General features: G+C 39.6%; 1 protein-coding gene across 4 annotated transcripts in view; it reads left to right on the top strand.

The window, feature by feature from the left end:
- The window catches only part of GRHL2 (grainyhead like transcription factor 2), a 155,842-nt gene that overhangs the window by 43,678 nt on the left and 100,101 nt on the right, over positions 1–12,063 (top strand). For all 4 annotated transcript variants that reach the window (XM_019810127.2, XM_034668387.1, XM_019810124.2 and 1 more), the window contains exons 2-4: positions 696–891; positions 6,334–6,401; positions 10,722–11,115. In XM_019810127.2, coding sequence (XP_019665686.1) covers positions 696–891; positions 6,334–6,401; positions 10,722–11,115 — 658 coding nt within the window. The remainder of the gene's footprint in view (positions 1–695; positions 892–6,333; positions 6,402–10,721; positions 11,116–12,063) is intronic.

Consider the following 12,063-nt stretch of genomic DNA (forward strand, 5'->3'; position numbering starts at 1 on the left):
TGATAAATGATTCCAACCCCTTTCTGTATCTACTGAAAATTCTCTAGATACTCTGCTCACTCTCCATGAGGATTTTATAACCTGGAGCTTTTCTGTCATTTAAATATAATACGACCTTGTGGCAACACAGGAATCACATATAGAGTCTGGGTGTTGCTTCATATCCTTATTATGCAGCATATCAGCAATATGTCTTATTTACAAAGTAGCTTCTGCTGCCCTTTTTAAATTAAGAGACTTGGATTGGTCTATAATTTGCAAGCAATTTCAAATGTAGATTAAATAAACTTGGTAAAAGCTTTTAGTAATTGCTAATGTATTGATTATATTTAATGTATTGCACATATTATTTATAATTACAACTCAGAGTTAAATGAAACCTGCTTCCCCACAGGGTCACATACATTCTAATATTAATAAAGAACAGTCAAATAAAAATGATTTGGCTCCTAGAATGACAATGTGAAAAAATCAAGTGTGAAGGGGATCAACTTACAGTACTTCTACAACATTTGAAAGACCATTATTATGTCTAGAGGCCTGGGGGCTTTATAAATGCCATGTGGCAGCCATTTTAGTTTTAACCTTCCCTTCTCCATTCCAGGGAAGTCCAGATTAACCATGTAATGTGTGTATTTTTAGTGGAAAAGGAATATTTCCCTGATAATGAACCTCACATTTCTCTTGCTTTCAAGTAATAAACGACTGGTGGCCTTAGTGCCCATGCCCAGTGACCCTCCGTTCAATACCCGAAGAGCCTACACCAGTGAGGATGAAGCCTGGAAGTCGTATTTGGAGAATCCCCTGACGGCGGCCACCAAGGCGATGATGAGCATTAATGGTGACGAGGACAGTGCTGCTGCCCTCGGCCTGCTATATGACTACTACAAGGTAGATCCCGCAGCCCTGCCTCCCTCCTCTGCTTGCCCCCAGAGACGCCCCTCGTCGTTGGTGGGAAGAGGGGAGAGAACAGAGTATTTCCACGCTCGCTTTGGAATTCAGCCTGCTCCTGTTCTCGTTGCCTCCCTGCTCTCCCATCAGTGGAGCACAACTTCACCACCCACCCAGAGGAAGTTTTCATTTTGGGATCGTTATTTCTTTGTCCTCTGTTCACATGCATACGTATTATCTCCGTGTAATTCCTACTTCATACCATATTGCAAATGCTTCCTTGCTGCCATTTTCACTTTATGGTTTTTGGTGAATAAAAATATTACAGGAGCACCTGGCTGGCTCAGTCAGTAGAGCAAGTGACTCTTTGATTTCAGGGTCGAAAGTTTGAGCCCCAGGTTGGATGTCGAGATTACTTAAAAAAAAATGACACTTTGCGGGTGTACCTTAATTAGCCATCATTCAGTTATTGGGCATTTAAGTTGCTTTTAGATTTCTCATTTTATAAGAACATTCAAGATTTCTAGATTTATTGATTTTTTTTAGTTTTATAAGGAATATTCCAATGAATGTTTTGTGGTAGACTTCTGCAGCAACTCCAAAACCTAATTTTGTTATAACCCTGTTTTCATTTGTTTTGATGGGTACTAAATATTTATTTTGAAAAACCTTTAAAACAAAGTGAATATAATTCACTTACGTTACAGAAATACCTGCCATGCAATACCCTCAAAACAGGAGTATTTCAGGAAACCTAACGAGAAACAGTGGTCTGTCTCTTAGAAAGGTTTGACCTGGTCCCTTAGCATTGGTGAAGTATAAAAAATCAACATGTATTTACTGAATGAGGAGATTTATTGCCAGCTTTGATTGTAAACACCACTGGTTTATGCTGGGAATTGGCACAAAGGTGAGAATGGCTGTGTTTATTTTGCTGGTTGGGCACAGTGAATGCTTTATTTTAGATTAAGAACTGAGTCCCCGCCTCCCCCACTCCCTCCATCATGAGATCACACAAGAGGAACAACTTTCCTTTTAGTAAGCTTTAGTCTCTTCATGTTTTCCTGTCTGTTTCCTGCTTTCTCTGTCCTTCCGGCAGTCTCCATGTTTGCAAGTCATGTCGTTTCCTGTCTTGCTCCTAAACCAGAGTTCTCGTACTTTCCAAAGATCTCCTACCATTAATGTGACCCTGATGTAATCACTTGGGTCTTGACAACTTACTTTTGTGGCTATAACTATATTAAACTAATATGTTGGTTAGTAGTTTTGTAAGATGTTGAAGAAACATATCAAGATATATTTTGAAGACATATTGTTCTGGTTTTTTAAAAATAGATTTTATTCCATCACTGAAATAGATATCATTTCAGATATCTGTATTAGGTAGTAATTCTTTTGTATTAATGAAGAGAGAAGTATACCTCAAAACAAAATACTTAATAATTTATGAAAGCAATGTATTTTATTTCCCATAGGTTCAGAGGATAATTATTAGTAAATATGGTACTTAGTTACCTGTCCTCTTGTATTTTTCTGATATTTAAAGGAAAGGTGAAACATTTTTATCCGTAAATATGTTGAGATGCAGAATAGGGAGTTTATATAAAACTCAATTTGGTGCCAAGTCTATAACTCTTTCTGTTGAATTAATATTTTTCAGGATTAATTTATTAATTTAGGATATGAAATATTTAAATAAAATGTTTCCTGAGAGTTTATGGATGAGTAGAGTTACATGGCTCCTTTTATTTCACACAAGCTTTATTATATTTTTGTTTGAAACATTTTCAAGAATTAGTCTTGTTTCCCAAAACTGTGTGCAAACGATCATTTTCAGGCCTTAGTCAGATCTCTGACATTCACAACTTACATATGATGGCATTTAAGTTGCAACAGAATTAAATCTACGTTGAGAATAGACCTTTCTGTGTGAAGTAAAATATTAATGAAAAAATAGATTCTATTTTTTGAGTATGCTTTGGGAAGTTAAATAATTATAACAATTACTGCCATATTATCACTTAAATTCTATAGATGTTTTTATACCTCTTTGGAAGTGCTATACACACCCTAAGGTTGGACTACATCACCCCTCAGGGGGCAGTTGTGGGCTTTGTCAGAGAGAGGAGTGTGTGGCACGTAGCAGGCACTCAAGAAATGGTGACCTGTGTCCTTGGAAACTGCAAAGGCATACCTTGGTATAATGCTTCATACATTTCAAAGTCTTTTCATGTACATTTTTAAACTATCACCACAGGATCACTGCAGCGAAGCCCATCAGGTTTTATATTTTATAGTTTAGGCCACTAAGTGGGATTTCCTCAAGGTCACAAGACGATACTGTACATTTCCTAATTCCATTCCATTATGCTGTCTCTATTAGTCTGCAGGGCTGCCGTAACAGAATACCACAGACTGGGGGGCTTAAACGGCAGAAATTTTTTTTCTCACAGTTCTGGAGGCTGGATGTCCAAGATCCAGGTACTGGCAGGGTTGTTTTCCAGGGAGGCCTCTCTTCCCTCCTGTCTTGCAGATGACTGCCTTCTGGCTGTGTGCTCATATGTGGGTGTGTATTTCTCTCTGTGTGTATATTTCAGTCGTATTGGATTAGGGCCTCACTGTTAATGACCTCATTTAACCTTAATTACCTCCTGAAAGGCCCTGTCTCCAAGTACAGTCACATTGGGGGTTAGGGCTTCAACGTATGAACTTTGCAGGGACACAATTCAGTTCATAACCTGTCCACCATTAGAAACTGCCTTTTTTGAACTCCCATTTAAAGATGGGTTCAAGGGCGCCTAAATGGCCCTCCCCCTGCTTGTGCACACTCTCTCTGTCAGAAAATAAATAAAATCTTAAAAAAAAAAAGATGGGTTCAAATTTTTAAAAATCCCTTCAAAGCATATTAAATGGGATCTATTAAAAATAACTAAATTGCTAGAATTCTCAAAGTTTAGGGACTCAAATCGAAGCCCAGTTTTCTATCAGTTCAAGCTACTTATCAGTAGCAGCTCCAAAGTCAAGTGTGAACTTTTGATGAATTTCAGGCATGACAGAAAAACAGAACAGATTTCATTAGTTAGTGAATTTTAAAAGTGGTCTGACTCACTTTATCTTACTTCATTTTCCCCTGAGGGAGCTGGTGGTTCATTATTATTTGATTCTAGTTCTATGAAAATATGCTTCTTTTTTTTTTTTTAAAGATTTTATTTATTTATTCGACAGAGATAGAGACAGCCAGTGAGAGAGGGAACATAAGCAGGGGGAGTGGGAGAGGAAGAAGCAGGGTCATAGCGGAAGAGCCTGATGTGGGGCTCGATCCCATAACGCCGGGATCACGCCCTGAGCCGAAGGCAGACGCTTAACCGCTATGCCACCCAGGCGCCCCTGAAAATATGCTTCTTTGGCTAGTTCGTTCCCATCTGTTCTGTTGACCATGCAGTGCTAGAAACCAGTTTGTTGGTTTGCTTGTTTGTCCATTTATATAGCCATCTATTTGTCTGTCCATCTGTATATCCATCAGTCCATCCATCCATTCAACAAATATTCACTAATTAGCTGACCATCCAGCAGGTGGTGATAGATATGGAGGTAGAATGGATATCCAAAGTCAGAGAAGACTTTGATGGCTCTGCTGAGAGGAGCGTTGCGTGTTTGAGATACAGTGTGATACAGCAGTGATGAGGTCTGCCCAAGTTGAGGTGGGAGCTTTTTGGAGTCATGTTTTCAAGAAATGGAAAGCATTGAAGAATTTCAAGTACAATCATAATGGGATTAGACTTGTATTTTTAAGATCACTCTGGATCTTTTTAATGGATCCAGAATGGATTTGCTGGGACTAAGTGAAGGAGAAGAGAGACCAGTTGGGAGGCTGATGCAGTAGCCCAGGCAAGAGATGTCAGAGGCTGAGAACCAGGAGGAAAACATCCAGAGGGAAGTGGATGGATTTGAGTCACATGGGATTTAGCATAAATGTCTTTAAGACTCACATTAGAACATGTATCAGGTTTTCATTTTTAAGGCTGAATAATATCCTATTGTATGTATATACCACATTTAGTTTATTCATTATCTGTAGACGGCCATTTGGGTTGTTTCTAGCTTTTGGCTGTTGTGAATAATGATGCTGTGAACGTTTATGTTTATCTGTCATCATCTTCTCTTAATGGTAGGAATTATGTTTCATTCAGCTCATTTCCACCTAGCACTTAGCAATGTCTGGCACATTGTAGACCCTCAATATTGACACATGAACAAAAGACTTACAATTGATTTATTTTTATTTAACAAATACTTATAAAGTACCAGATACTCCAAGTGCTTTGAAAAAAAAAACTCATTTAATTTTAGTAAAAACACTGTGAGTCGTAGGACTGCCATTAAGCATGGTTTATAGATGGGGAAAGTGAGGCAGAGTTTAGTTAGTGGTAGAGCTGAGATTCAAACCCAGACATTCAGGTCTAGGTCTTTACTGCTATGCTGCCTCCCTCATCCAGCTGACTGGGCTTGCATATATATCCAAGTGAGTGGAAACCATAACAATTTCTAGAAGAATCCAGAAGAGGGATGCTTCTCATAAAGGTTCTTTTATGTCAACATAATGAAGGTTGCATTGGGATGTAAAGGAGTTTGGCTAGCACGAAGATATGGAGATGTAGCAAAAAACCACAAAAATGAAAACAAACAAAACATCCAGCCAACCAACTGCACAAACAAATCTAAACCTACTATTCATGTGTTTGAAAACTGTGGCAGAGATTAGTGAATGATCTGTGCTGCAGTAGGATGATTGGATAGGGGCATCTCTTTTCTCTAGTAGCACTTTTTCACTCATCTTTCAGGTAATGTGTTGGCACTGTGGTTGCAAAGACAATAATAAAAGTACATTAGAAGAAAAACTGTGGAAGCAAGGCTACAAGCTATGGAGGGGTGGTGGTTAAAGGATGGTCCGGGTATATTGGATGCCACTCTCCCACTGCACAGTGCAGGCCCATGCCCAGTTTGCTCCCCTCTGTGTCAGCACCTGAAGTCCCTCATCAGAGTGGAGGTTTGTCCCTGTTATTTGAGAGGATGCTTCCTATAAATCCAAGATGATTTATGTCTGTTTCTGGGTCCAGTTTCACCCTCCACTCATGGTGCTCCTTCCCCTCATTCATGCCCAAGGTGAGGTGGGCTTGGGGGTGGTCAGGTCCAGGTAGAGTTGCATGTGTTGGCAGATACATAGCAGAACCGTGATCATTATGGCCTTCTGTTTGATTGTCATCACCCGTTTGTGTCTGATGCACTGTCATTGCCACTCATGCTATTCACCTTTAACCGTCGCCTGCCTATAGCAAATTTGCCACCTTCTCCCGGAGAACATGTCATTTCAGTTTCTTTGCTTATGCTAGTCTCTAGCTCTGCGTCTGTGTAAGTCTCACCAATGGTTGGTCATATTTCTAGGTTCCTCGAGACAAGAGGCTGCTGTCTGTAAGCAAAGCAAGTGACAGCCAAGAAGAGCAGGATAAAAGGTATGGTGTCATGTAAAGGAATATGCCTGGCTCCCCAAATAACTCTTTTTTGGTGTTTTTGAAAACAGCAGTATTAAGCTATAATTTTGTTCTTGAGAGGAGATGGGATCAAGAAGTTTAGCCTCTGCTGTCTGTCTTCTAGAGTCTGGACCAAAACTGGATCTCTCTGTGTGGAGAGCAAATGCATATTTTGGTTGTGCATCCAAAGGGTCATCAGCAGGCTCTTGATATACCCTCTTTCAAGAAGGCTGAAAATCCTTGGTTAGAGGTGAAATGCTGGCAAGATAGCCTGTTGCTGGGGTGAACTTTTCTGATCAGTCCCATGGCTGGATAATTGTAATCAAGCCCTTGAGGGAGTGAGCCACGGTGAGACTGCTTTTGATGAGGGGGAGAGGAAGGAGCCTAGACTGTTTCTCACCCCAGGAGGCAGCTGGTAGAGAGCCATGAGTAGTAGCAGACACCATGAGGGACAGGGGCAAGAAAGATATTAGGGGATCATTATGTGACACCCCTTTCCTGCAATCCTGAATTAAGTACCAACTGAAAAACAAGGTACAGACAGACTGAAATTAAAAAAAATCAGTTTTATTTCTGATTAAGCCAACAGAGAATGAGATTTTTGAACCCACGGTTTGCAACATGTCAGTCCTGATTTAGATACATCTGCTCACCTAATCTCAGGCAGGACTCCAGGCCTCTCTGAAGGGACAGGCCACTGTGGTATGGCAGCAGTGACTGGAGTCCTCTCTTTGGCTGGGATGATGCAGACCTAAAGAGGGAACCAGAGGGATTGAACCACCTTACTTAGCTACTTCTCCCAAACCCATCAGTCAAGTCTGTCTCTCTTCTGCAGAGGAATGGGGAGAAGCCACAGTGTTTTCCTATTGGTGATTCTTTCATATGGAAATATGAAGCCAGGAGAAATGAAATCCCCTGCTAGCACATACATCAGAATCTTACCTGGCCTTAAGAGGAGCTGCATATGACAGTATGATCTTGTTATATGACTAGCAGTGGGAGTCACCCCACCAACCAGCAGCCCTGGGCTGTGCATCACCTCCAGAGTACACCCGCAGCAAAGATTAAGGCTGTCTGCATCTGATTTGCAGTTTCAAAGGGATCTTCTGATGCAGTGATGACAGGGAGAAAGAGGCTGACACTCTTCAGGTCCTGTGACTTCCCCTCCATTTAGCCAGCATTGATTAAGCTAAGCAGGTGCTGTCTGCTAATCGTATACCAGTAATCATAGAAGGGTCAGGGGAAAACATGTTTAAGATGTGTGCTCTGTCTGCTTCATAATGGACAAAAGAGACCATTTTTTTTTGTTAAAGCATCTTTTAGGACAACATGAAAGAGTGACAGCCTCTCATCATATTTTAATGGTTATTTTTGTGATTTCAGTGGACCACCTTCAAAAACACTGGCAGTGAGGTGTAGACAAAACCACCTTGTATAGACTAATTTTGACTTAGACTTCTGGTTGAATGTAATTTGGAAGGATATCACTTATCTGCAATGTATTCGTGAATTTAGGTGCCATGTGCTAGCATGGTATCATTACATTGTCTGTATTTAGAAGTTGGTACTTGGAAAAATAACTGAAAATCTCAATGTCATGATTGAGATTTTTAAAAAGGTATATTTAATGCACCATTCTTAGCGTTGCATTTTTTTCTGATGTTACAATATTCAGTTCAATTTTAAATTCCATTGCAGGTGAGTCAGTAGCTTCCAGTAATTCTTACTTTGTTCTAAACATCCATTTTTTTGGATGTCTTCCTGAGGTTCTCGAGCTTCTAAAACTATTGCTGTTCTACAGAGGCGGGTACACATTATAGGATGATGCTGTGTCTAATATTCCCTCATCATATGGTAATGATGCTTCGACTAGGTTTATACAACTCTGTAGTTCACTTATGTTGTTTTTAAAAATGCCCCAAATATTTTGACTTGTGTTTCTTGTTTAGAATTCATGAGTTTTTCATGAATTAAAGAATTAGTAACGTTGGCCTGAAATGGACTCTAACTGTAGAGGAGTTGGTTAACTTTGAGTATTTTGGCAAAGGCAGTAAGTCTGTGCCTGTGCAAAGTCCAGAGGAGTGGAAACTGGACACTTCTTTGTTAGCTAATCGATGTAGCCCAGCCCCTCTTACATCCAACCTACAGGGCATTATCAACAAGTATTAATAGTTAATCCCCCACAAAAGAGTCTGGGAAAAAATTAGTTTGGGAAATTCTGGGTTATAATTAAACAGGTGAAGGAATGCCTGGGGGCCTTTACTGTATTCGTGATGTTTGTGGCTCACACAGGCTAGTTTTGTTATGGCAATTTTTAAAAAAAATACTGATTTTATCACGGACTCCTTTCTTTGAGGAACATCTATTAACATTCCATGCAATGTTCTAAACAATGGAGTTTAGGAAATGCTGACATAAATGGGTGGTCTGGGTTTGGCATTATCTAGCTAACTGAACTCAGATTAAACATAATTTCTAAATTTTCACTGTGTCTTATATACAGAGTCACTGTATTGCTATGAACATGAAAGCAGGTTATTACTTAAAGCAGCATGTTTGTAGACTTGCAATTTTATTCTTTAAAGGATTTCTTTCTAGAATGATTTCTCAGATTTGTGACAGACTCCAAGAAGTTTAAGTATTTTTCTGTTGGCTTTATTCATGTGAAGCCGTTCTTTCCTTCACTCACTTTGAGGTTTTGTCTGAGAAATCAAAGCTAAAAATACATAGTCCTGCTTGAGAGTTAGGCAAGCTCAGAGGAGTTAGGAGAGCTTAATTCTGGGAGGAACCAATTTTATTCAAATATTTCTTTCTCTAGGAGAGATGCCAGTTAGCCCCAGAAAGATCATGCTAGTTTTTTAAGGGAAAAAAAACAAAAAGACAAAAAACCCAAAATAGCAGACACTGGGGACAGGGCTCCATGCAAAAAAAGTATTTCTTTTTGTCCGTACCATTCAGAATAATCCATAAATGAGAGGTGACCCCCAATTTAACTGACCACAGGGACTTTGCTAGTAAAATCATTGTGCTATTAACCATCCTTTTCCATTGACTAATTTGTCTTTGCTTCTGCTCTCTCCCAGAATTCTTTGGTAGAAATGGAAAGTATTTTATCCCAGCCTGGTGAGAATTAATTTTCCAAACCCTCTCCTTTCTCTTTGTACCAGCCAGGAGGTCTGAGATCTGAGAGATCTTGTTTTACATAAGCCCAGTTATACCACTCCCTCAAGCCCCAGAAGTAATTCAGTGCTGAGGATATCAATGAGCTCATGTTTCTCAGTTTGGTGAAAATATTTTAATGATAAATTCTCATTGCCTTTTTTTTCTTGCCCACAGAACGGTAAAATATTCTTCCCACTGCCCCCCTTCAAATTACTGTCTCACCCCCACCTTTTTCAAAAAGCTGTTTTATAATTTTTTCCTTTGAAAGTTTTTAAACACATCCAGGAGTAAAGAGGACAGTATAATAAGCCCCCAAATACCCGTCCAGTTCTCCAGGTTCAGCAATGGTAACTTTTTGTTACACCTGCTTAATCTCTACCTTTTCTCTCTTTCCCTTCTTTTTTTTTTTTATTGCAGTGATCTTTAAAATAAGTTCCTGACATCATGTCATTTCATTTCTAACTACTTCTCATTTGTATTGATAAATAAAAAGGATGTTTTATTACATAATCTCAGAAACATTATCACACCTGACTAAATGAACAATACTTCCTTAATATCACCTAACTCCCAGTCCATATTCAATTGCCTCAGAGATCCTATTGTCTCATAACTGCCTCTTTGGTTTTCCAGATCAGAATCCAAACAAGACACTTATCTACTCATCTATTTGGTTGTTATGTCTTTCAAATCTTTTAATCTAGAATAAGCTTCCCACCCTCCTTTCTTTTTTTCATGCCTCTAATTTACTGAAGAAACCAGGTCAGTAAGATGTGCTTCATTTCTGTTTGTATGATTGTTTCCTTTTGATGTTGTTTAAGTCATTCTTCCAGCCTCCTGTATTTCCTGAGAGCTGGGAGTTAGATATGAAGGCTTGCTAAATTGAGGGTCAACTTTTTTTTGCTTCTAATTGTACTTTTTAGGTGGGCTGATGGCATGGTACTGGGAAACACGTGTCCTACTTCTGGTGATGCAAAGATCCACTGCATTCCCTTGTAAAGTTCACCATCAACTTTTCCCCTGATAGTGTTAATATCCACTGATAATTGCTTGCATCAGTAATTTTATTAAGAGTTGCAAAATGGTGATTTTTCTAATTCTGCTATGTTGTGTGTGTGTGTGGGGGGTTTCAACATGCAGAAACTGTCTTGGCACCAGTGAAGCCCAGAATACTTTGAGTGGAGGAGAAAACCGAGTGCAGGTCCTAAAGACTGTTCCAGTGAACCTTTCCCTAAATCAAGACCACCTGGAGAATTCGAAACGGGAACAGTACAGCACAAACATCTCCGAGAGCCCAGCCATCATCCCCGTATCAGGAATCACAGTGGTGAAAGCTGAAGATTTCACACCTGTTTTCATGGCCCCACCCGTGCACTATCCCCGGGGAGACGGTGAGGAGCAACGTGTGGTTATCTTTGAACAGACTCAGTATGGCGTGCCCTCCATGGCCAGCCACAGCACCTACCTCAAGGATGACCAGCGCAGCACCCCGGACAGCACTTATAGCGAGAGCTTCAAGGATGGAACCACAGAGGTGAGTCCCTAGCTCTGTCATCTGCAGCCAGGACCTAAACCCAGAAACCCCGGCTAATTTTGTTTCTGTTTGCTTCTTAAGTGAGATAAATTAATTTGTGAGCTTGGGGTTTAAAAAATATGTCTGTATCTTTATAAAAAGGTTTTAATAAATCTTTGGTCTATGTGTATGGAGGAATATTTCTATTTTTCTTGACTCCTAGGTGCCTGGATGACTTAGTTAAACATCCAACTTGTGATTTTGTCTCAGGTCATGATCTCAGGGTTATGAGATTGAGCCCCATGTCAGGCTCCACGCTGGATGTGGAACCTGCGAAAGATTCTCTCTCTCCTCCCTCTGCCCCACCCTCCACCCTGCTTGCAAGCTCTCTCTCTCTCAAAAAATAAAATAAAAATTTTTCTTGATCCTTAAATGACATTTCTTTGTTTGTTTTAGTTTCAGTCTTAAAATTAAATATTTATGAGGAATGAAGAGATGTTTGTGTGGAAACTTCCTCCTTTGTAAAATTTTCACTTTGACCTCTTCTAGTTTGTAACCTTTCAAATGGTAGCTAAAGATGTTGCGTGTGCATTTTTTGAAACAACGTAACTCTTTAAGACATAGTCTAAATACTCAAGAAAGAATTTGTATTATCAATAATCAGCTGTTATATGTATATATACATTTTATACTTTACGGGTAGAGATCACGTATTCTTTTCATGTGCCTGTAGAACTTATATAAACAAGGTTCTCGGATTGCTTGTTTTATTTATTTTTAAATTTTTAAATTTTTTAAAGATTTATTTATTTACTTTCAAGAGGGAGGAGAGGGATGGAGGGAGAGAGAGAATCTCAAGCAGATTCCATGCTCACTCGATCATATGACCCTGAGATCATGACCTCACTTAACCAACACTTAACCAACTGAGCCACCCAGGCGCCCCCTGTCTGTTTGTTTTAAATTCAC

This window comes from Ailuropoda melanoleuca, chromosome 9, assembly GCF_002007445.2.
Source record: "Ailuropoda melanoleuca isolate Jingjing chromosome 9, ASM200744v2, whole genome shotgun sequence".
In the NCBI taxonomy this organism is placed as follows: domain Eukaryota; kingdom Metazoa; phylum Chordata; class Mammalia; order Carnivora; family Ursidae; genus Ailuropoda; species Ailuropoda melanoleuca.